The sequence below is a fragment of the Elephantulus edwardii genome, unplaced genomic scaffold (assembly GCF_000299155.1).
Source record: "Elephantulus edwardii isolate Elephantulus edwardi_28Jun2011 unplaced genomic scaffold, EleEdw1.0 scaffold00015, whole genome shotgun sequence".
Taxonomy (NCBI): Eukaryota; Metazoa; Chordata; class Mammalia; order Macroscelidea; family Macroscelididae; genus Elephantulus; species Elephantulus edwardii.
In genome coordinates, this window is record NW_006399765.1 from 409,287 (window position 1) to 435,823 (window position 26,537).

General features: G+C 37.3%; 1 protein-coding gene across 5 annotated transcripts in view; it reads left to right on the forward strand.

The window, feature by feature from the left end:
- SYNRG (synergin, gamma) overlaps positions 1-26,537 on the forward strand; it is an 82,970-nt gene that overhangs the window by 36,552 nt on the left and 19,881 nt on the right. For 4 of the 5 annotated variants that reach the window (XM_006881376.1, XM_006881377.1, XM_006881378.1 and 1 more), the window contains 6 exons: positions 2,451-2,647; positions 3,245-3,493; positions 4,621-4,754; positions 8,990-9,108; positions 9,499-9,561; positions 15,917-16,864. In XM_006881376.1, the coding sequence (XP_006881438.1) occupies positions 2,451-2,647; positions 3,245-3,493; positions 4,621-4,754; positions 8,990-9,108; positions 9,499-9,561; positions 15,917-16,864 (1,710 nt within the window). The remainder of the gene's footprint in view (positions 1-2,450; positions 2,648-3,244; positions 3,494-4,620; positions 4,755-8,989; positions 9,109-9,498; positions 9,562-15,916; positions 16,865-26,537) is intronic. The other variant, XM_006881380.1, reaches the window with a different exon arrangement.

Consider the following 26,537-nt stretch of genomic DNA (forward strand, 5'->3'; position numbering starts at 1 on the left):
AATTGGGATGGGAGTGTTGGAGACAGTGCGATTGGCACAGGACAGAGCAGAGTTTAGGGCTGTTGTACATAGGGTCACTATGAGTCGCAGGCGACTCGACGGCACATAACAACAACAACAAACATATAATATTACTGTTGTTGTGTGCTGTAGAGGTAGAACCAACCCATGGATGACCCTCTGGCAGGTTTTTAGAGGCAGTCAATCACCGGGAGGAGATCAGCCATCCTTCTCCTGCAGAGCAGCTGATGTCATCGAACCTTGTGCCTTCAGGATTGCAGCACAGCTTCTTGCCACTAGGCCACCAGAGCTTCCTATATTATTACTACAAAGTAAAAAAAAAATAATTTGTAATATCATTTTACGATATTACTTAAATGAATATAAGGAAATAGTCTACTTAAACTAAGATTGATGTACACAGACTATTACAAAAGCATATACATGTGGTAGCTTGTTTAATTTTATGTCATCATCTTAAAAGCTAGAGTTATCTGTTATTAGATCTTCAGTTTTCATGGACCACAGTTCTTTTTTTTCCATGATTGCAAGGTACCCATACCTGAATTTCTGTGGAAGAAACCATCAATGTCAAAATCACATATGAAATGTTAACTTTACATATACATAAATATCATGGTTTTTCTTCCAGTTGCTTATTGTACTGTTTTTATCTTTTCCTTTTCTTCTCTGTCTTTAAATCAGATAAACAACAACAAAAATCTAGATCTTGGTATACTTTGGAGTTCTATTCATACATAGCTTCATAGCCAAAGTATTTGGTTTTGGTTTTTAAAAAGTATAATTTCCATTTTATTTTGAAACGAGTTTTTCTTCAGCCTCTCAAGGAACCAAATCCTTACATGGGCGTGGCTGGTGGTGGAGGAGCACCTGCAGATCTAAATCTGGATGAAGGTGTTCTGTCCTTCTGGGCTTCACGAGAATGATTCCTCACCACCTTGCTGGAAAAGGCAAAACTCACAGTAGTGCAGTTTCACATGGAGCTTTGGAAAGAAAAATGCATTGAAGACCCTTGTTTCAGAAATGTCCCTAACAACAGCTACATCTGTTATATTTCAAATTATGAACTTCTTAATTGCCTTGTCTTTGGGCACACAGCAGGTGCAGTTGGTGCAGCAAATGGGCTGCACACGACCATGGCCCTTTTTTGGTATGACCGTTGTTTCTCCTTTTCTTTGTCATTTTGAAAGCAAGGGCTCGAAAGAGAAAGTATTTGTTTTAATGAGAAGCCTTGTAATTTGTAATCTACATTTATAATCATATAAATAAATTTTTTTTATTTAAAACATTTTTCTCTCTCAGGCTGAATGAAACCTAATCAGCTTTCCTCCCTAGAAGCCGCTCAAAGATTTAACAAAAGAGTAAACTGGATGCCCAGTTAAATTTTAATTTAAGCTATATAGTAACTCATTGTTTAATATCGCATGCAGTATGGGTTTCCTATGCTTCATATGGCATTACCTCTGACAACCTATCACACTTTGTTCTTTGGAATCCTCAGTTTATAATAAAGCCTACTCAATTGAAGACCCTTGATTAGATGGATTGATTCAGTGACTGGAGTAATGGGGGTAGGTGTGTCAGTGACAATAAAATTGGCACAGGATAGAGCAGGGTATAGGGCTGTGTACATGGGGTCGCTGTGGGTTGCAAGCAACTCGACAGCACATAACAACAACAACAAAACTTTTTTTTTTTAAACCCCAGACCTTTTCTACTTCCTCATCTTAACTAAACCCTAATCTTTTCCTGCAGGTTCTATTTCCATAGCACTTTCCCCAATTATGTATTCTCTTACAGCATCTGATTCATTGGGCAAGGAAAATGATGATGTTTGTAGAATTCTTACTTTTTACCATTTCAATTATCCTTACTTTCATGCCCTATCTGTTAAAGGATGTAGCCTCTGCTTATACCACTTCTATCTTATTGTAATGCAATATTGTACTAAATTAAAAAGTGGCTTCTTAGTGTCAGCCCTAAATCTTCATCTTTAGGACCAAGTTCTACTCTTTCTTCTGAGCTTCAAATCCTAATTGTCTGCTTGATATTTCCACCTGGCTTTCTTTATAACAGGGGAGCTCTGGTTGACCTAGTGGTAAGGAGCTGCGCTGCCAACCCAAAAGGCAGTTGAGTCCTCCAGTGACTCCACAGGAGAAAGATGGGAAGTCTCCTCCTGTCTGATTTACAGCTCTGATAACCCACTGGAAAATTGCTGTGAATTGGTCCCAATTCAAGGGCATATAACAATAACAATAATGACTTCTTTATAGCAGTGTGAACCTTGTGGTGACTTTGAACTACAACTTGTTGTATTAAAGCAACTTAATTGAGGGTTATTTTTGTATACCAGCAGCAACAAGAGACCAATCATTTATAATCCATTTACATTTGTTCTTTTCCATGTACATTGTTCTTTCTTTTAATAGATGCTTATAAGAAAATTTTAGAAACCACAATGACTCCAACGGGAATAGATACTGCCAAGCTTTATCCCATTCTCATGTCATCTGGGCTTCCCAGGGAAACTCTTGGACAGATATGGGCCTTAGCTAATCGAACCACACCTGGCAAACTGACTAAAGAAGAACTCTATACTGTTCTGGCCATGATAGCAGTGACACAGGTACACATTGTTTCTTCGGTTAAACCAAATAACTTTTTATTGTAAACCTAAGGAATATGAATCCTTTTGTGACTTTAACACTGTCAAAATCTGTACATTGAAATTTAGGTCATAGTCAGAATATAGTTATATGGTATTTAAAGTTCATATTTTATATGCACTAGGCAAAAATATTCTTTTGTTCAAAGAATATTTAGTTTATTAATATTCTCCAGATGAGAACTAGGCAGTAATAAGTAAAAGTACTTTTTCTGTCCTCTGAAGTGCTAGCTTAAAATTCCTTAGATAAAGTATCCTCAGCCAAATAATAGTTCTTATATTATAAGAAATACTTTGAATGATTTCTTATATAGTGAATTAGCCAAAATTTTCAAAGAGGAAAGCAACAGAACTGATATGTGTTGGTAATTTCTTTGCTATTATGTTTTTATATTTATTACATTTTGGATGAAGGTGACTGTCAAATTTGCCATTTAGAGACAGAGTAGAAATATACTAAGAACAGGTTTTGTATTTAAGTCTCCATTTGCAAAATTCAGATCATCTATGTATTACTGTCCCTCAAAATATTTCCATTTTCTTCCTGTTTTATTATAGAGGGGTGTTCCTGCTATTAGTCCAGATGCTTTAAGCCAGTTCCCAGCGGCTCCTATTCCAACTTTAAGTGGTTTTCCTATGGCTCTTCCTACCCCTGTGAGTCAGCCGACAGTGATGCCTTCAGTCCCTGCAGGCTCCCTGCCTCTCAGCCTGGGACAGCCAGTCATGGGCATTAACCTTGTTGGACCAGTTGGGGGAGCTGCAGCCCAGGCTTCCAGTGGCTTCTTGCCAACGTACTCAGCAAATCAGGTAAATGGAGAAGCTGTGTCTATTTCAGATATCCTGAAGAGTGAATCGAGGAAACTTCAGATGCACACAGAATATTGCTGAATTATAATGGACACTTGGGATGAAAACTAAACAGTACTCAAATACAAAGTTTAGTTTATTATGTAAAAAAAAGCCCAAAATTATTTCTTAAACCATTTGAATTTTAGCTGAAGATTTCTAATTCTCTACACATTTTAACCTAAAATATAAATATTTTGATTGGGCATTTTGAGGAAATTGCTAAACCTAAAGTTTAAAGTACCTTAGTTTATTTTCATGCATTAGATTAGTAAAAATTTTAAAATTTTTTATTACTGTCAATGAACAAATAGGGGGAAAGTGACTAATACTGTAAATTTATTTATGCAGCCTTTTTGGAAGGCTGGTTTGACATTAGCTATCAAAACTAAATGTCCTTTTGCCTGTTGTCACACAATTAGAAATCTAATTGTAACTTAAATTAACAAGGAGATAGGGATTTTGTTGTAACATTGTGAGAGTAAAACTTTCAAAAAAGCTAATATCCATTGGGAGAAAGTTTAGATACATTTTGGTTCATCCATCAATTATAAATTATTTCATAATTAATCATAATTAAAATAAATAAGATAGATCTACATGTACTATGTGGAAAGATGTTATATGATTAATTGCTTTAAAGTACAGAATGATGCACCTTAATTTTTTTCGGTATTTCGTGTTATAAGTTCATCTGTTTAATAAAACTGATGAATTATCAATTGTTATTAGTGTTGCTGAGTAGGAATTGACTAGATTCCAGTGGCTTTTGATTTTTTTTTTAATTGATTCTTTTTAATGTATGGGCAGGCTAATATCCATTAAATGCAATTCAGCTTCAGTCTTTTACCATTTTGGCAGAAGATGTCTCAAAATACAAAGTTATAAAAAAAAATACAAAGTTATTTCCTTAAGCACTTAAGCTGATAGTGAATCTGAAGAGTGTTCTGAAATTAATAGCTGTACTTAAATTGTTGTTGTTACAGAGGAACTTAAAAAATACAGTCTTTTGGGTTGGCAGTTGGAGAGTTGCTAACTATTCTATCGTTTGATACTTTTCTGCTTAAATGTTTTGTCTGTAAACTTAGGTGGTAAAACCAGAAGAAGATGACTTCCAGGATTTTCAAGACGCTTCTAAATCAGGATCCCTTGATGACTCATTTAGTGATTTCCAAGAGTTACCTGCTGCTTCAAAGGCAAATCATTCCCAGCATGGAACCAGGTAGTAAAGAGTTGAATCCATTTAACTTTTCTTTCCTCATTTCTGTCAAGTCAGAACTAACAATTCCAGCAAGTTTTCAGAAACTGTAACTCTCATGGGAGGAGCTTGTCCATCTTTCTCCCTTGGAGCAAATGATGGATTCAAACCTCTTGCCTTTGGGTTGACCATAGGTAGGGACCCACTAGGTCACAAGAGCTCCCTTATATTTAACAATATATTTAATAATGAAAACAGATATTCACAATGAGAAGACTTAAGTATAAGTAAGAAGATTAAGCTCTTTACTCTTAATTTCCTCATATTGTCTTTTACTATCATGTCTTTACTCTTATATTCACTCTTCTAACTTCCTCCTTTGTCATCTTCAGCTCCTGCTGTTTCATCCCTGTACATGCCTGCTTTGCCAGTTTTGTTGGTTGGTGGTTTTGGGGTTTTTTTTTGTTTTCACTAAGCATGAGGTATTTACTGTAGATCTTAAATCCTTAATCTTTTTTGCCAAGGCCATATGATTTTATATTTTTGTAGCATATTACAGTGTTGAGTTTTCACAGATGTCATAATTCAGTATATAGTAAATATATTCAATGTATTACTCAATATAAGTAATAGATTATTCATGTCTTTTGTATTTAAGTTGAGAGCAATGATTTTAAGACCTTCAGATTTCTGTTTGTTCGAATAGTTGGTTGCAAAGACATATATCTAATGATTTATGTACTAACTTAACTTTACATAACTGATTCAGTATGTTATCAACACACCTCTCCATTTTGTTTTTTTAAAAAAAGGGTTTTTTCCACAGATTCGTAACACATGGGACTTTGAGAAAGCAGTATCAGTTTCTTTCGTCTTGTGTTTAGAACTTGTTTCTCTGGCACTATGCATGCTCCATTTTTCTTATTATTTGTACAAGTTCATTCATCTCTTGGACTTTAACCAGTTTATCATCTTTTAATTAACACTTCATACTTAACAATGTAAGAAGAACTCAGAGGTAGAATAGAGAATTACACATTAGGAAAGAACATTCTCCTACTAATTTTAAGAATACATTAAAAACATGTGTAAGGGACACATAGAAGAATCAAGCAGTCTGGTGGCACAGTGGCAAAACACTTACTTGCTTACCAGAAGGTTGGTGGTTTGAACTCACTAGTTGCTCTGAAGGTGAAATTTGTTGCTGTTTGCTTCCGTAAAGATTTACAGTCTTGAGAACTCTGTAGTACACTTGTACTCTGTCCCACAGGGTTGTTAGAAGTTAAAATTGACTCAACAGCAATGAGATATAAGAAATGAATGATAAATGTAACTATGTAAAAGTGAGATTTCCAAGATCTCTGCAACAGCTAGCCTTATAAAAACAAAATATTCCTACTCCAGGTCTCTTTCTTTAAACAAAATTTTTACATTCTGCTAATCTGGTGGCATAATGGTAAGGAATTGCCCAAAGGCAGAAGATTCAAATCCACTAGCTACTCTGTGAAAAAGAGGTGGTCAGTCTCCTCCCGTGTGATGTACAGCCTCAGGAGACTGACTGGATGGTCAGCAAGGACTTGCTTCCGATTGCATGGCACATAACAACACCTGCTGACTTGGCCTCTCTGTCTGAATGACCCAAGGCATTTCTTGTCAGACACTGAAAAGACATAGAAGACATAAGAAGTAGGCTAAAATTTCAAGATTCCAACTCTTAGTAGCCCTCCATAGAGCTTCTGAGGCTGTAAATATTTAAGAGAGGAGACTGCCCATCTTTCTCATCCAGAGGAACCATGAATTTGAGCCATTTGGAGAATTGAGGCCTTTAAAAAAAAAGTTAGCCGTACACCCATGTTTATCACAGCTCTGTTCACAATAGCAAGGAGTTGGAAACAACCCAGGTGTCCATCAACAAACGAATGGATAGAGAAGCTGTGGTATATTCACACAATGGAATACTATGCTGCATTGAAAAACAAGGAACTCATGCAATATTATTCAAAATGGGTGACCCTGGAGGACATTATGCTGAGTGAAATATCTCAGTCACAAAAGGACAAATATTGCATGGTGCCACTGCTGTAAAATGGGACTTATATCAGGGTGGGGGTAAGACTGAGAAAAACTGGATAAATTGTGTATACTGCACTGAAACAGATGAGGGACTGAATAACTTAAAAGCGATGTGTGATAGGGTATTATGGTTATCACAAGAGTCTACAATTAAGGTTGCATAGTGGAATGTACTTGGGGTGGTGGGAGGGGTGCGGGGGGATTGTGTACCAGGGAGGGAGTCTTTCTTTTACTTTTGAAAGAGAGGAGTGAACTGGGGGCTGGGGGGAGAGGGCTGGGTGGGTAGAGAAGTGCAGCAATGAATGAATGGAAATCCAAATTCTCTGTAAATGTTCATTAAAATTATTTAAAAAAAAAAAAAAAGTTAGCCGTGCAGTGAGCTACAGAATAAGCCGACAAAGCTCCTGAAACTCTTAATTAGTCTTTTTATATTTGTATGTTTAGTAGGATGAGAACTTAAATGAAATAATCTGCCACAGCCAGATGGAGTGATTGCAAAGCATAAATGGGTCACTAGAGAGAAAGACAAAATACCTATTTTAGTGGCTGTAGTCTTATTCTCAATAGTAAATTTTAAAAACAATAACTCACTTGAATACTTTGTTATTAAAGGATAGAAAGAACTGTTTTGTGTTTGGGACAGATAATGACTGATACAACGGCAAACAGTCTTTTGTGATGATTACAGTGGTGCTTTAATAGTAACTTTAGAGAAAGAATTGGAATGAATTATTCATTGGCAATATGTAAAAAGTTAGCGTCCAAGTCATAGCTTTTTTTGAATGAAATTTTATTTTATTCAACCAACAGTACTTCATTACCTTGAACATGAGGGTTTAATATTAAAATTAATAATATTCTATTTAAAAGGCAGATTTAGAACAATTTTATGTGACTATAGCTGAAGTTGGAAAGTCATGAAAAACAAATAGATCATTCAATCTTGCAGTTTTCCCCTACGATATCAATTACCCTTATTCCTATATTTAACATCTGTACAGTGAGCTATGGTTTAATTACTTATGAAACTTTTAAAGCTCCACCTATACTGTATAGATGATTACCTGTCATATTTGTCATTTGTCAAGATCAAATATGTCAGAGCTTTTTGGTAGTGATGTGAAATTAAATTATACCTCCACTATACTGTTTGATGGCACTAAGTCCTAAAGCGCCGTGGATGTTATTAGTATGCATGTGCAAGAGCCAGATTTTTACCTTGCTTGGAGGCCCCTGATAAGAAGATTTAAATGACTATGGAAAGATTTTTGCTCCAAGGCAAAGAACTCAATAGAAACCCATTTATATAAGTTGTGTGTGTGGTATTGAATGACAAAAACTAGTGATGGAATGTAGTCATTCATATGTAAAAGTTCTTTTCCCAGGGAGCTGCCAGGGTCTGATAAGGTGGGGTGGTGGAGGGGGGGGGAGAAGCCTAGCTTTTATAATACGAGTTTAAGCCTTCCAAGAATTACCCACACAGTGGCTACTCATTACACTATTTTTCCATCCAGTGAGAAATATGTTCACAGGCAAAAGTATCTTTATCTAATGTTGAAGTGATTGTTGTTTTGCTACAAAGATAGCTTCAGGAATCCTGGTCTGATCCTTGTAAAAATGCAAATTGTATTAACTCTACTACTGCTTATCAGATGGGTGAACTTCTGCTAGTAAGCAATGCAGTATGATCAAAAGAACAATTTACATCTTGGCTTGAGCAACATTTCATAAATAGATTTTTATCTTAACAATACCACCTCTGCGCTCTAAATCTATTTTAGAATATGATGTCTATTAATTTATATTAAAATGAACATAATTTACATTAAAATATAGTTTCTTTCTCAGATTGGATATACATATTTGGCACAGTCTACTTGGGCAAGGTTTATATATCTTAAGTTAAAATTGCAGAAATTACATGGAGGGGGATGTATGTGTACTTACTTATTTATACATACTGTTATGGGCCATCAAATACATATAGATGCTTATAGATTTCCCTCCCCCAAGAGAAAGGACTTTCTTTTCATTATTTGTGATGTTGTATATGTATTTCCTAAGTTTTAAAGCAGAAATATCATGTATTATATCTAGTTCTATATGTATTTGCAATTAAATCTGTCCAATAAGGGAAAAAATTCCATGTTCTTGATATTAAGAAATGTTTCTTTTCTCCCTTTTAGTGTCCCTTCTTTGTTAATACCACTTCCTGGAACTAAACCCTCAGCTTCAACGGATAAATACGCTGTGTTTAAAGGAATTGCAACTGAAAAGACCTCTGAAAGTACTGTACCCTTTGGAGGTAAAAATTTGCAAGATCATAAACCTGTAAATGTAGCATTTGATTATAGACTCTTTTTCAGTGATGTCCTTTTACGTTAAATATGTAAGTGCTTACACTAATGTCAAGTATGTTGCTTACTATAGAATCAGAACTGACTCAGAGCTGTACCTTTAGTGAGTTTTCAGAGGCAGTATAATTGCATGGGAGGAAATTGCCCAAATTTCTCCCGTCGAACATTTGCTGACTTTGAACAGCATGCTGTTGGGTTGGCAGTGCAGCTCCTTACCACTAAGCCACCAGAGCTCCTGATGTCAAATATGCTAGATTGACCTACCTAATCTGCCTTACTGCCTGGAGTTGTAATCTCATGTTCCTAAACTTAACTGACCTTCTCTTTTTACATCATAGAACCAGGAGATAAATATAGTGCTTTCAGAGAACTTGAACAGACAACAGAGAATAAATCTTTAGGTAAGTGTTTACTCGATTCTTTCAGTGGATACATTATTTTCCTTTTTTAAGAAAAAGAAATAGTTTATGATTCTCTGGCACTCCTCTATTTTATCATATATTTATAGCTTATATCTAAAACAACATACAACATAGCAGTGATTATCATAGTTGATGTTCAAAGGGAAAATATTTCAATTTTGTAACCTTAATGGACATCTGTGTTTACTGAATATTGTGATTGGTTCTGAGTTGGGGATTATCTTGTTGATGAGGAATTTTATTTCTTTATCTGTGACTCTAAACATTACCAGGAGATAAAATATGGGCATTATTTTCTAAGATTCAGGGCAATCTGCAAATGGATGCAATTTCTCTGGGGGAAAAAAATAGACTTCTCCACTGGAAGCCCTTAAGCTAAATTCCTTTCCAATGTCAAATGGAAGGCTATGACCACTTTTGGTTCTTGTGGGTGAATTTAGAGTTACTCAACTAGTTGAGTTGTGAAGAGTGCACCAATGTATGGTCAATGCATAAGCAGCAATCAGTCCTTTACGTTTAAGATTTTTTTAAGATTGGCTATACTTTAATGAGAATGATGAAATGAGAACACTTTGTGTGTATATGTGGTTTCCAGCTCTGATGAAAGGGCTTAAACAGATTAAAATGGAATAGCAAATGATTGTTTGAGAGCCATGTATATAAAGACAAAATTATGTTTGTAGTCAAATCCCACAATGAATATGGTATTTGAAGTTTTAGATAGTTCATATGTGAAATTATGTCCTCTGATCTCAACTGTGCATGCTATAAAGTGTGTGTACTTTAGCAATGATTTCCTTCGGTGAACAGGTACCACATTTCATCTTTATGTACTGAATCCTCAAGCTCGGAACATTCTCCAAATAGCATTTATTTCCACTCTTCTACCTGGGTTGGGGGCAGGGGCCTTTGTATGAAAGTAAACTAGGTGTATTGGAAACTGTACTACTTAAACGTCTCTAAAAAGGGATGCCTACCTCTTCTAAGGCTGTTTAGTCCCTTTATAGCTGATAGGTTTGGGAAATATTTTCTTGTGTTTCATCCAGGCCCTGGTATCAGGTTCTAGGATTACTAGGATAAGCCCTAGAGAAACTTTTGGATTGTAAAGTTTTCATTTACCTCCTAGCAATTCTTTCATCAGTTCTTTGATCGAGACAGGTTTGGAGTTGTTGTTAAGTGCCATTGAGTCGCAGGCAACTCATAGCGACCCTGTGAAGGAGAGTCCTTGATGCTTGTGTGTCTTTCATCCTCTCTCCAGGTTCATAGGGTTTCCAGAGGCAAGCTATTACTAAAGTAGATACCACTCCTGCTTCCAAGCTTGTTTTAATCGGGGAGCTCCACCCCACTCTCTGTCTTCATTGGGTAACCAGCCATTTACACATTTGACACATCAGTGTCACCGTGTTCAGCCTCACAGCAACCGCAAGTTACCGCTGTACGGCAACTTGTACACCAGGACTATATGACCTAGGGGAATGTCTGAACAAAAACAATGAAAGACAGGCCCCAGGGCTGTGGATTAAAAGTCAACCATTTTTGGCTTCATAGTATTGCTTTCTGTCCGCTGGGCCAGCTGATCTCTCTCTCTGTTGATGTTATTGTTGTTAAGTGCCAGTTGCAGGCAACTCATAGCGATCCTATGAAGGAGAGTCCTCAACACTTGGGTGCCTTTCATCCTCTCTCCAGGTTCATAGGGTTTCCAGAGGCAAGCTATTATGGAAGTGGATACCACTCCTGCTTCCAAGCTTGTTTTAATCGGGGAGCTCCACCCCACTCTCTGTCCTCATTGGGTAACCAGCCATTAACGCATTTGACACATCAGTGTCACAGACAGGTTTGGCGTAAAGCACATAATTTAACATCAGGGTTCTTTATGGAGTATGGTGTTACTGATCACATGACATGTGTTTTTTTCCAGTGAAAGACAGTGGTGCCACCAAAATGTAAGCAGTGTTTTCTTCAGTTGCCATTGATTTAGTTCTGACTCGTAATGACCTCAATTCATGACAGTCTTACGTGTGTGACAGAACTTTAGTGACAGATTTTTGCAAGTAGATTCCCAAGTCTTCTTTTTTTTGAGTTTCCTATGTTGTTGTTGTTGTTGTTGTGTGCCTTTGAGTCAGAACTGACCCAAAGCTGACCCCTCCAGCAGGGTTTACAGAGGCAGTAAATTACATGGGAGGAGGTTGCTAGCTGGTGCATTCAAACCACCTTTGGGGTTTCATGGCATCCTTTTACCACTAGGCCGCTAGAGCTCCCCTGTGATTTCTGATATCAACAGTTTCTCCTTCGTTCAATTCTCTTGCTCCTCTGTGTACCTTGGTTTTGTAGTTCGCTGGAAAGACTCCCAGACAAAGTTAATGTGAAACACAATGTGTACAAACTTTGTAAGCAAACTAGTATAAAATAAAAAATTTTTTTAAAAAAGTCTAACCTTTCCGTTACCAACCAAGTACGTTAACCATTTTGTTATTGTAGTTGTTAGGCACTATTGATTTTTACTCCTAAGGACCCCATGTGACAGAATAGAACTGTCTCGGAGTTTTTTCTGCACTACAATCTTTATAGGAGCAGATTTTTCTCCTGTAGAGCTGCAGGGTAGTTTCAGAAAATCACCATTTACCTTAAAAACGGAACACATAATCACTGACCTGACACGGCTCCTAGCAGTAGTTTAAACCTGTTGCGATCTAGTCAGATTCCAACTCCTAAAAACCCTGTAGGACAAAGAACTGCCCATAAAGCTATAAGGCTTTATGGAAGCTGATAAAGTGGCTGGTGGAGTTGTGCATTTAACCAAGACACCACAGGTAGCAGTGTTATGCTGTTATGTGCCATCAAGTCAATGCCAAGTTACAGCAAGCCTGTATACAGTACAGCGAAACTCTGCTGATCTTGTTCCATTCTCACAGTTGTTGCTGGGCAGCCTGTTGTTATACTCCCTGTGTTAGTGCATCTTGTTGAGGGGCTTCCTCTCTGTTGCTGACCCTCTACTTTTCCAAAGCACAGTGTTCTCCAGGACTGGCTCTTCCTGATAACATGCCCTGAGTATGTGAGATACAGATCCACCCATCTTGTTTCTAAGGAGCACTCAGCTGCCCTTCTTCCAAGACAGACTTTTTTGTGTGGTAAACCACATGATTGTCCAACTCAGAGTGGCCAGGAGTCTGCTTTAAGTCAATAATGGCTAGGATGGTGGTTCTGATGCATTCGGTTTCGTTTTTCACACCTTTCAGTCTTCCTAAATGCAAATTAAGTACATTCCTTTTCTAATCATTAATAGATGTTTGCTGCTTTTCCTCCTCATTTTGAGTCATTCTGTATCAGGAAATGAAGGTCCTTCAAAAGCTGAAACTTTATTCACGTTTATTATGGCAGATTCTACTTTGAAGAATCTGCTCTTCCCTAATACCTTCCAGTCAGAGGAGCTCATCTTCAGGGCTTCAATCTGACTATGTTTTGCTGTTGTTGTGTACTGTGGAGTCGGAACCAGTCCTTAGCTGACCCTCCAGCATGTTTTCAGAGGCAGTTCATCGGACAGGAGAAGATTGCCTGTCCTGTAAAACAGCTGGTGGATTTGAACTGCCTGCCTTTGGGATTGCAGTGCAGGTTCCTCAGGACCCCACTATTTCAGACCTGGATGGCCGGGCGAGGCCTGTCGTAGTCTGGAAGCTTTCCTGAAACCTTCCCACCATGGGTTACCTGCTGGCATTTGAAATACCAAGACATACTTTTCACTATCACAGGCTGAAAAGTGAGTGGTGACATTAATCACCTATTTATTGACAGATTCTCAGATGATTTTTTTTATCCACTTTTAACTTTAATTCCAAGACCTTCTAAGCTGCAGTTCTAACTTTGTTCTTCTTAGGAGATTCAATTTTATAACTCTTCATGGAGTTATCTCTTTTTTAATTCTGTTAACAAAAAACATACTGGCCTGGGTTGATTGCTGTTATTGTTATTATGTGCTGTCAAGTTGGAACCAAAACATAGCTGACCCAGCAGGTTTTCAGGGGCTATGTAAATCACAGATTGCCCTCTTTTCTGGAGCAGCTGGTGGGTTCAAACTGCTTGTCTTTTGATTGACAGCACAGTTCCTTAGCCACTAGACCACAGGAGCTCCCTCAACATTTTAATTAAGGAATGGCATATTGGCCTAAAGTTATAAAAGTTTTCATCTTTCCTTGGAATTTATGGAAGATCTTACAGAGTTGTATGTTTCTTAGTTTATTAAATGGCTATGGTTAATACATTTTTTTCCCTACCCTGACCAGTTTAGCCATAACCTATGATGAAAACTTTTCTATACAGAATGACACATTTTATTGGCCTTTTATTAAAATAGGACCTCTTTTGAGGTGTTCTTGGAAGGGTCTGAAAAAGAACCTCAAAGTTAAATGAATAGCTCCCTATGAAGTACTTGATATTCCTATTGATAATGCAGACTTCTACTAGCTTCAACTGTTTGCCCAAGAAAATTTCTTTTGTGTTTGAACTTATAAACCCACTATTTTTTTCTTTTTTTAACCCTTTCACCCAGCTTACATTTCTGATGGAAGCGTTTATAATTCATCAGTAAGTTTAGTTTGCTGTGGTGGTTTTCTTTTTAAAAATAAACAAAACTCGTCAATTTCACAGCTACTTCAAAGCAACATATTAAAAAAGTTAAGGCTGTGATAAAATGAACTGCTTATTACCCTCTTATTTATGCAGAAATAATACAAAAATGGTCAATAATTGTTGTTGTTGGGTACCGTTGAGTCGGAACCAACCCATAGCTGACAGCTGACCCACTGGCGGATTTTCAGAGGCAGTTAATTGTACAAGAGGAGATTGCCCATCCTCCCACAAAGCAGCTGGTGGATATGTGCCTACAATTCTGGGGTGATTTCTAGAAGTTTATACTTGTTTATCCCATCAGTATGTGAAATTGACTTTAGTTTTATTAGTCCTATATCTTAAAACATAAATTATAGGAAATGTGAATCCTATTCCTTTCTGTCTAAAATTTCTCTAATGATATTAAATGGGTTTCTCTACTATTGATAAATTATGCTGCTGACTGGGCTGAGTACATCCTGTTTTAATGAAGACGCATCTCCTATTGTTTGCAGCATTTTTGTCATTTGATATGTCAAAGTTTTTATCACGGTACATGTGCAATATGCTCAAACTCTACCTTATTTTATAGGTCAATTTTAAGAAATAGATTTTTATTTTAATCATGTTTCTGGTTCATAAATTTCCATATGCCATATCTAGGGAAGAAATTGATTTTTTTTTTAATAAGAGAGGAAATTGAAGCTTGGATTTGAATTTATAAATTTCTAGATCTGGCATTCATATTTTTAATAAGTGATATTAGGATGTTTCTGTCTTTGGTATATATATATATATATTGTCCTTGTCATAATCCATTATGGATTTTATAGGATACTTTGAAACACCAATAGAAAACCAAGCTCATCTATATCCTGTTACTGAATCTACGATAACATTACTATGAAATTTAAAATTAGTAAAGAATAGAATCCCTCCTAAGAATCATGGGCTTGGATTTTTATTATCTTATTAACTGAGTAGATTTGGCTACTTATGTACATTAGTACCTATTATCTCTAATCAAATATTTTTAAAATCTGCTAGTAACTTCATCCTTAGAATAATACAATACAAACTGATGTCTAATCATATCTTTTGAAATTTTAAGTCAAAGAGGTGGCATTTATTCAACTCTTAGAATTTTTTTTCCAACTCTTAGAATTTTAAGATAAGAATAAATAATACTCATTGAGATGGCTATTTTCAAGAAAAGTTCAAATGCTCACAGAAAGTACCTAGTTGAGCAAAGTATTATCCATTCACAGTAATGATGCTGGATTTCTCACATTATTTCCTGAATACCTCTGATTTTTAAAATTTTCTTATTGATGATTGAGTGACAGTCTTCACCTTTGGAGGGCCACTGTTGCACTTCAGCACTTGTTTCTTACTCTGTTGGATGCTGTTTTTCCTTTCTTCATGCTTGGCTGGCTAGCCTCAGAGAGAAAATGGTTTTACATATGCTTTTGGCCTTCCAAAAACATGAGCAGGTGAAAATAATACTGTTAGCTATTCTTACCTTGATCTTTACTTATTCCCTTTATCACTACTTAAATGTGAAAAGAAATATATGGCTTCCAAAGAGATGTTTGACAGGTTTTAAACTGTAGGGAAATAATGGCAAGTGAGTGGAGAAAAGTCTATGAAATTATGCTTGTAATTTAATAGGATATGCATTATGTGGCTTTCAGTTCACCCTTCTTTTATTTGCTTGTGTTTTTCCTTCCAGGAGAAAGCTTTGCAGAATTCAGAGGTGCAGGAACAGACGATGGTTTCACCGATTTTAAAACAGCTGAGAGCATATCACCATTAGAACTACCCTCAAAAGACAAAGCTTTTCCAGCACCCTTCTCCTCAGGAACTATACAGCAGAAACCACAAACCCAAGTGAAAAATCCTCTGAATTTAGCAGACCTAGATATGTTTTCCTCCAGTAATTGTAGCAATGAGAAACCTGCATCTTTTTCATCTGCGTTTGGTGCATCAAAATCCATTTCCACACGACCCCAGACGACAGACTCTGCTTCAACAACGACATCATTGGCGTCAGCGAGAACGTCTAGTTTGGCTGATGATTTTGGAGAATTCAACCTCTTTGGGGGATATTCTAGTCCAACATCTGTTGCAGAACAGGATGACTTTGCCGATTTTATGGCTTTCAGTAATAGCTCAGTTTCATCTGAACAAAAGGCAGATGACAAGTATGATGCCCTGAAAGAGGAAGCCAGTTCTGGTCCCCTTACCAGCAACTCTGGCAGCATGGTGAAGAGTGGACACAACCCAGCGGCTGCGTCTACCAAGTATGATGTCTTCAAACAGCTTTCTCTGGAAGGATCTGGACTAGGTGTTGAAGAACTCAAAGATAGCACTCCTTCAGGGAAAAGTGATGATGACTTTGCTGACTTCCATTCCAACAAATTCTCTTCCATGAACTCAGACAAATCCCTTGGGGACAAAGCAGTGGCCTTCAGACACACCAAAGAAGACTCTGCGTCAGTGAAGTCCTTGGATCTCCCTTCCATTGGTGGCAGCAGTGTTGGCAAGGAGGACTCTGAAGACGCACTCTCTGTTCAGTTTGACATGAAACTGGCTGATGTGGGAGGCGATCTTAAGCATGTCATGTCTGATAGCTCTTTGGATTTGCCAACAGTTAGTGGCCAGCATCCTCCTGCTGCAGGTGAGGAATTGGTGAGATTGCTCTGGTGAGGGTGATGGAGATTTTTACGATGGTTCTGTGGGTGCCAGTTGTCTGAAGAGTGAGTCTCTGGCGCTTTCCCTTTATGACTTTAACAATCAACCTCTTCATTGCCAGTCTCCTCCAAGCAGTGTTACATTTGGTTCGATGGCAGTTTAAAATGGAGAACTAAAATAGTCTTATTTTTGAAATCTAACAAACACCTGCTAAACAACCCCACATTGCCAGAAATTTTAGAACTACTTTTGCAGTGTTGACATTGTTTCTCCATTTCTGTGACTGAGGTCAATTTTCTTGCTCTTTTATTTTTTTCCACTTGGGCTTAATTTGGCAGCCGCCAGTCTAGTCTGGTTTACAAACTGGCTCTTGCCATGTCAAGAAAGTAAAACTTTCAAACCAGGTATCCTTCAGTTTGCAGTGTCCCTGTAAGAGAAGAGGTTAAGAGTTTGTACAGGAGTGTCCTGGTGTCCGGGTCTGGCAAGAAGAAGGCTGTGTGTTGTTACTGTCAGTGGATTTGCAGTATTGTTTATAGTGTTAATCACAGTTACTGGAAGTATTAAGTTGTCACAAATCTCTAGATGCTAGAATAGGTAACTACTGATCAAATATTTCGGATAAAATATTTGAAAACTGACTGAAAACATCTTATTAGGGAGTGCACTTTGCATTGTGTATGGATTTACGTGTAGCAGTTTTATCCTCTAGACCTACTTCCTGTCGTAAAAACTAGATTCCCAAGTGTCCTAGTTTTTTGTTTAGCTTTCTTTTTGATACGTACATAGAATGATAAACCTATTTTGTGGCCTTTAATAATGAGAACTATCTCAGCATTACTGTATTATTCTAGAAAATGTATTATGCGTATGAAAGTTTTGGGGGGACTGCAGAGGAGGAGGACATCTGCTAGTTTACTGACTTAGTCAGAAAGTGTAAAGTGTCAAAGCATTTGCATCTATCACATTGATAAATTAGGAAGTAAATTGTGGCTCTGGCTATGGCAGTGTTAGAGGTCTTCTTAAACAGGGTGCTGAATCAGGAGCAAGTTAGCAGACACATGTTTCATGTTGCTACTTGCTAAAATGTGTTCCAAGTGCAGTGGGCTGCGGGGAAAGCCCGTCGTGCCCTTGGCTGTCGACTTCCCATTTTTGTACTCTTCAGATGTTTTTCTATTTTTGTTGTTTTCTTTGACAGAGTGATTATTCTTTCTGTCTAGTTTGGTTTGGGTACGAGTTGCTTGAGCCACAGCAGTTGGTTGCTGTGCTCCCATTTCTAACAAGTGTTTGCATTTTATTTAAAAATTTCATAATACGTATATTAGCCTTTTTTGGACTCTGACTCAAGTTACTCAGTAGAGTTTATTTTTCTGAAAGTACACCTATATTCTTTCACAGTGCCAAGTTAGATGTCTTTATGAAATAAATGTAACCTAGCTTTGGAGTGTATTTTACTTTTAATATTTTTGTGGGGGAGGGCAGGAAGGTTGATTTTTCTTACCACACTTGTTCTGATTGACCTGTTAAAATAATCCTCTGTGCTAATGAGTTATTTTTGTTAGGATTTTTTTAAAATGTATATTTGGAACATTCTCAGCTTAAACCTGTAATATTCAAGCCAAGGCTTTTCAGTTTGAGGATATCCTTCAATGACAATTGTTTCCTCTCAAGCTGTAAATTCTATGTTGGAAAAGAGCAGTATCCCTTTAGAGCGGTTGTTAAAGGGGCTGATATCTGACCAATAAGCTTTATTTTTGTTGAGCCAAATTGCTATGTAAATACACTGTAAAAGGTAAAATGGCAGGGACTTTGTCAGTGTGAGTTGGTTTCACATTATCCTCATGTCCACCACAGAATCTCTTGTTCTCTTACTGATATTTAAAGGTACTTCTTGTTGGAGAAATAATAAGTAAGCTATAAAGAGAGACTAATAAAACCCATAAATTGTTATCTATGGATTGCAATCCTGTTTAGAAACCCTAACTTAACTCTGAAGAGGATACTGTCTCTTTTAGCTCTTGCTATGATTCTTTGTATGGAAGTTAGAAAATACTAATGACCTGGCCCAATTTCTCTGCTTATGATTACATTTTCTCAGCTTATTATTATATTTAACCCTTTGAGTCCTTGCTGCATATAATTTCAGCTCAGCTGCTTTCCCCCCACTAAATTTAATCTCTCTATCACTGACACCTCTTGTTACCTGGCTTTGTTTGTAGCAGGAATTTACCCGATTTGTGACATTCTCAAAGGATTCACAAGACTCCTGTAGCCAGCAACCTACCTACTTGTAAAGTAGCTCTTTCTCGTCATTGAAAAATCTTTGTATTTAAACCAACATATTTATTTATTTATTTATCTATTTATTTATTTATTTGCTGCTTTCTGATGTCTCCCCCTCCCCAGATTAGACAATTTTCTGTGTGACTGTGCCTTTTCAAACTTGCTTTAGTATAATCCTCTGCAAATACTGATCTGCATGCTTATTCTGATGATTTCCTTTCCAGCTTCTTCTGTAACACTCTCTTTTGTGATCTGTAAGTCCTGTGTTAATAAATAATTCTTTGGCATATTTTGAAAAGTGTGGGGATGTGTGTAATTTGTGCCTTTTCAGAATAGATCAAAGGAGCACCTGATTCAGATCGAGTTTAAAGCAATAGTGTCCCCCAGGAGTTAAGGGGGTCTTCCCTTATGTTAGTTTTGTTTTCTCAAACACCTTTTTCCTTAGAAAATATTCGTACATTTTAAACATTTTTCCTCTTATCATTCTATTGCTGTAAGTTTTTAGTGTGACATTGAAATTTAAACGTTCGAAATAATAAGGGATACTCTCATCACTACAATAGGGAGAGATAAAATTTACCCCAGTTTCTTTTTTTTCTTAACCCCAGTTTCTTCTAAAGAAACTGGAGTAAATTTTATTACTAAATAAGCATTACAGAGCCTGTGGCTCTACTTGCTGTAACATTGTGAAGGGAAGATGGTGAGGAGGTAGGAAGCCTTAAGAGTTGATTGTCAGGCAAAGAGAAACACAACTAACTTGTTCATATCTAGAAATTGATAAACTGAATTGAAAGTAAATCATCAAATGATGTTGAAAGTACTTCTGACCATTGTAAATACAAAATTAATTTAAACTGATAATTTCTGTACTGCAGAATGTTCAGTGTTAGTACATACACGTCTTCAGTGGTGAGTTTGATCGTAGTTAGAAATCACATATCTCTCATCCTCTGATTGCAGACTGTGTTATCTTCCAGACTTTATAATGTATTACGAGGCCACCCTCAAGTGTCTCTGACTGACAGTCCATAAAGCACATTCTTTTTTTTTTTTCTATTTTTTTTTTAAAAGCACATTCTTAAAATCACCTTCTTAGAGAATGTGTCAGACAAAATAAGGTTAAAAACATTTTCGATTTTTGAGAAAACATTTTCTAGAACGATCAATGAAATTTAGCAACAAAAGTAAGCCAAATTTAGGAGAAAAAGTTGTTTTTCATTTTAGAGAATAATAATAGGGGGAAATTTTGAGAATGGTGATATTTTTCAAGTCAGAAAAAATAAATCAATAAAAGCGGTGAAGAAAGGATTCTTCCCAGGCTTTAAAATTTTTATGCTTTAAGGCTTTGTTTTCTGGTCTGTTGTTTTTGTTTTTTAATTTGAAAAAGAAAAAAAATTAAATTACCAAATGACACCTTAGAGACCATTTAATGTCTGATATAGTGCTTTTTGAGAATGAAAAACAGACCCTGGTGGTATAGCATGTAATGTATTAGGTGCAACCAAACAGGTCAGTGGTTTGAATCTACCTGCCACTCTGTGGGAAAAAGATAATCAATATCCTCCTGTAAAAATGGACAGCCTCAGAAGCCGGACAGAGGGTTAACTTGACATCATCAGGGGTTTTTAAGAAAAATTAGGCCTGTCATTCAAAATCCTGTGTTTTCCAGGATACATATGGCTTTAGAAAGATGAATACCCGGCTTCAGAAATCTTATTTAAAGGCATTATGCTCTAATTATGATGTGTCCTGCTACCAAATAAGGAAAAAAGTGACCTTAGAGTATCCATCTATGGTAATACCATCTGCCCTTTTAATCTTGTTACTGCTTTCTGTTGTTACTTTGACTGAGGAATTCTTTCACAAATGGAGTCTTAGACCACCTTATTTTAACTCCTGCCTGCATTTATCTAAACAGACTTCAGAAATGATTGTGTGTAAAATATACATGTACCAAGTGAGCAGTGGATGTTTCCCTAGTAATATACTACTTTTTAGGGAGATCATCTTAATAATAGAAACTTTCTTTTTTACTAGAGACTTTTTCTGTGCCAAGAAAGATATGATTGTTGCTCAGTTTCATAAATACATGCCTGAAAAAAATTATATAAATGTGTTTGTCATTGTTAGATGCCATCGAGTTAGTTCTAATGCTAAACAGTCCTGTGTATATTAGGCCAAACACTGCTCACTCCTGCTCTAGCCTCACAGTCTTGCTGTATATGAGGCCATAGTTGAAACCGCTGGGTCAGTCTATCTTGTTGAGAGTTCCTGCTTTTCACAGACTCTATACTTCATCGAAACATGATATCCTTCTGCAGGGAACTGATCCCTTCTGATAACATGACTACAGTGTCTCGACAGCTTTACTTCTAAGGAGCATTCTGACCGTACTTTTTCAAAGATAAATTTGTTTATTATCTAGCAGTCCCTATGTATACATAATTCTACACCAACATCGTATCACAAAGGCAGTTTTTGTTTTTGTTTGTTGTTGTTTTTAGTTCTTCCTTATTCATTGTTCAACTTTCAAGGCATATGAGGCTTTTGAAAATATCATTGCTTGGGTCCCAAAGTGACATCTGTACTTTTTAGTATTATAAAGTGGTCTTTTGCTGCAAACATAGGCTTGGTTGTGGGTGGAAGTAAAATGAAATTTTTTATAATCTCAGTATTTTGTTTATCAAGATGTTGTCTATTGGTGCAGTTGTGAGGATTTTTGTTTTCTTTATGTTGAGTTGTAATTCACGCTGAAGGCTACATGTAGTCTGTGATCTTCATTAGTAAGTGCTTCAAGTCTTCACTGCTTTCTGCAAGATACATCATCTTCCTATTACAGGTTGCTAATGAGTTTTCCTCTAATCCTGATGCCGCATTTTTCTCTGTAAGGCCAGTTTTTCAGATTGTTTGTTCAGTATGCAGATTGAATAAATACAAGGATAGGATACAGCACAAATGCACATCTTCCTGATTTTAATTACACAGTATGCCCTTGTACTGTTAAAAAAACTTCCTCTTGATCTGTGTACAGGTTTTCGTGAACCTAGTGATGTGTTCTGGAATTCCTATTCTTTGCACTGTTGTTCATCATCTTTGTGAACCACAGTTAAATGCCTTTGCATGTTCAGTTAAACACACATAATGTTTTGGTTGGTACCCTCTGCTTTCACACAAGATCCATCTGACATTGGCACTGATAACCCTCATTCCATGTCTTCTGAATTCAGCTTGAATTTCTGGTAGTTCCCTGTTGATGTCTGCTACAACCATTTTTAAATTATCTTGAACAAAACTTTACTTGTGTGTGATTCAATAATATCATTCAATAATGCTTCCAGCCCATAACCAGATTAGCTGTTGTCTTCCAGATTTCTTGGCACAGATGACTGAGGGCTCCCACTTGTGTGTTGAAACATCTCAGGTATTCTGACACTTCCTGGGGCCTTGGTTTTTGCCCATCATCATTGCAGCTTGGATGCCTCTACTATCATAAATTCTTGAGTGAGTGATCCCAAAGATGTACAGTTTGAATTCACCAGCTGCTCTGCGGGGGAAGGATGGACAGTCTCCTCCCATGTGATTTAACCTCTGAAAACCTGCTGGAGGGTCAGCTGTGGGTCGGTTCCAACTCAGTGGCACACAATTGTTATCAAAGAATATTTACAACTATCTGAGTAATACAAGAAGATAAGCTCCTCAGGTTGGAAAGCACTCAGGATATAATTAAGGGAAAGGCTGCCTCCTTAAAGTAGGTAGAGTCAACTTCAGTGACATAAATGGAGTGAACTTGTCAAGGCCTTCATGTTGTGGCTAAACGCAAAGTGTGTGTACTTTGATTACACAATGATTGGTCTTGAGAAAATCCCTGATGACTTTTCTTAAAAGTAGAAAGTGAATGTGAAGGGTTAAGCACAGATACTATCAAGAAGCTATGCCAATTTCTAAAAGAACACAAAGGATCAAGTTATTTTAAAAACCAGCTTCTAAGTCAGTGTTTTTCCTAGTTGAATTATCTCAGTAAATAAGTCCAGAAAATGTTGGCCAATAGCTTTGAGAGCTTGAGAGGGTCATATTCTTTGCTTAGGAGATCTCCCGGGTGCTATTTCCCTTATAGGCCCAAAGACCCCAATTGCACGTACCGCCTTTTGTGCTCTTTCGATGAGGTTTCTGTCGGTCACCATGGGCACCATTCCTTAGTATTCCAGTTTTCTCTGGCTTAAGAAATCCACAGTATTGGCCACCTTTCTTTTTTAGATATTAAAGCACTGACTCAGAAACCTGAAGGGGCTTACAGATTGCTCCACTCATGCACTGACTGTCAGCACGTCACCCCTCCCACCCCAGCAGTTTTCACAGACTGTCAATTGCAGTGTCAGGAGGCTGCCTAAATTTTCTTTCTCCCAAGAAATAACTGTTGCATTCCGATCGCCAGAGATGTGCAGCATTTAGGTTAACAGTACAGCTCTTTGCAGCCTACAGCACTAGAGCTCCCTTGCTTGTAGATAGCAGGATAATATGTAAACAATAGATTTAAGCCATTCATTTATATGGATGAGGAATGGAAGGCCACACTTGATACAGCAACACGTTACAGTCTTTCAGACTTACACTTTCTTTTCTTCTTCCACATTTATGAGACCAGGTTTTGTAATTAATAGAAAATTTGAATACAGTTGTTCTCAGAGGAGAATAGAAACAAGGCTAGAGAGATGATATGAATAAATTTCCTGGTTTGCTTTGATAGATAAAGTTAGTGTTAAGTCAGAATTGGAAAGTAAAAGATATTACTTTCTTAGTCCAGTGCACTTTTTTTTTTTTTACTGGTGGCCACTTGAGAATAGTGAAATTTGTACATCTTTATCTCCTTTCTTCTTTCTTGAAATCTCTTCCTCAAAAGTCAGTAACTCTTAACCACCTGGGCATACGCTGACAGCTTTAGAATCTCTCCATGGGAATGTATGTGCCTTCACATTCTTTTTTTTTTTGCCTTCACATTCTTTGTTCCAAGAAATTCTTTGTTTTCACCCACAAAATTCATTCCAAAGGGATTTGAATAGAGGTTATGGGAGGGACTGATAAGGTGACTTGCCAGCATGAACAAGAAATCCATGTCTAATTTGTGATCCATGATGGAAAGCAGATTGTGTAGTTTGTTCCTTTGGCCTTTGTCACAGAACATCTCTGGTTGCAAACATAAATACATGTATTGAAGCACACAATTTGATGTATTATCTGTGTGCAATTGCAGTTCAGCCTAGCACAGTCCAAGAGTTCTCCAGTAGAATTGGAAATACAGTAGCAAGTCTCTTTTATTGCATCCATTCTCCACTTTTTTTGTCATTTTCTCTCTTGCAATTTTCAAGATTCAGCTATTAAATTGAAAATACATCTATTGTAACCCAGTGATTACAAAAGAAAATGTGGTTTATTCCATATTATTTTTCCAAACATGACTTCCATTATTTATGTTGTAGGTCTTTACGATTTTTAAGACCATTATGCAATAATATATGTCATTTGACAGCTTAGAAACTGTAGAACTATTAATGCAGGAAATGAGGCTTTCTGACTTGACCTTGCCTAGTGACCTGATTTACTCAATTTTCTTAGAATATGGTTTACAATATTTGTCAGATCAGGAAATACTGTTCTTTTAAAAATATTTGGGGCTATTAAGTTGTATCTTAGATTCTTTATTTATAATATCAGTTTTATTTACTCATATGTTCAGATTAATTATACTTCAGAAAATATTTTTCCACACTATGGGAACCAATAAGTAAGTAAAAGTAAAATTTTAAAATCAACTTTGAGGTTTGATTTAAGCAAATCTTATGTATCTTATTTTTCAAAAAGTATATAGTATTAACATTGTTCTTAAGTCTTTCATTTGGCCACCTTTATGAGTTATTCCAAAAGACAAAATGCTATACATACCATTTTTAATAAAAATAAGATTTCATAAAGACCTGTGCACTATAAAAACACTTGACAGCTCGTCAGCTAAGGAAATCCCTTGTTGACTTAAAATGCCTTTGACCTGAGTATATTGGAGGGTTTTTTTTGTTGTTGTTGTTTAAAAGAGAAAAATCTTGTTGCATAATTGCACAGAAAGGGGGGGAGAAGGGGGGATCTTTTTTGTCACCATAGCAACTTGATTCCAATATTTGAACTCGAACTAACTTTTCATTAAATTTATCATTTGTCTCTAAGAAAATTGCTATCCTCTCAATAGATGAGATTCTGGAAGTAGTTCCCAATATAGCTTCTCCAAAACAGCTGTTAGAGTCTTATAATAAAAATACTTGTATTATGAAACATTCTTCAGAATTTACCCCTTGAAGACTAAGCTCATGTTTAATGCCATCTCCCTTGTGATTGAATTTTACCTCCTCTGAGTCAGGGCACTTTCTAATGCCTTTAAAGAGTGGAAAAACATAAAATCAGCACAGCCAGAGGTTTGTTTCATTCCTCTAACTCTGTATTTTTCACCTGTATTCCCTCTACTTCCTCTTCTTTTTTTTTTAAATACATTTCTTTTCTTTCTTTTTTTTTTTAAATTGTATTATTTTTACGTGTACCGTCAAATCAGATCTGACTGGTACAGGAGGAGATTGCCTCCTCCTTCTCCAGCAGAACATCTGGTGGATTTGAACCACGTACCTCTGGGATTGCAGTGCAGCATCTTGCCCCTAGGCCACCAGAGCAGAATCCAAATTCTTGATCCAGGGAGGAGGGAAAAAAACACCATTACTCAGAACTAACCTTAAGCAAATCATCCTAAAGCAAGGCCGTTGATCTTTTAGGTCCTCCTCTTTCCCTTCTCAGTAAACATCTCAGTAAACATGTTTCTCTGTGGGCTGTATGTGGCTGTAGTACCTGGGGAAGAGTTTCATTTTAGATTAGTGCTGTCGCCATGTGTGGGGCTTAAAGAAGGGTGCTGACGTGGAAGGCTCCTGGACAACCCCTCAGTTGGTTCTGATGGACAGTGGCTCCGGAGTAGAGCTGCCCCGAGGGTCTCCTGCCCTTGTCTTGGCTGGAGCAGTTCCCATTCTCTGGGGCTGCCTAACGAGCTCACACCCAGGGCGTGGTTAGCACACGTCCTCCTTGACAATGCCCGTGAACGTGGTGGACTGGGGATCGCCGTCATCTGTGTCCCGACCTGGCTCGTCCCTTGTCTGGAGCCGCAGCTGTGTGTGCACTGTGACTGAAGACCCCGCCCTGTCCTCGTGTAGGTGGGCACCCGGCGGTACATGGCCCCCGAGGTGCTGGAGGGGGCCATCAACTTCCAGAGAGACGCCTTCCTGCGCATTGACATGTACGCCATGGGGCTGGTGCTGTGGGAACTCGTGTCCCGGTGCAAGGCTGCGGACGGTGAG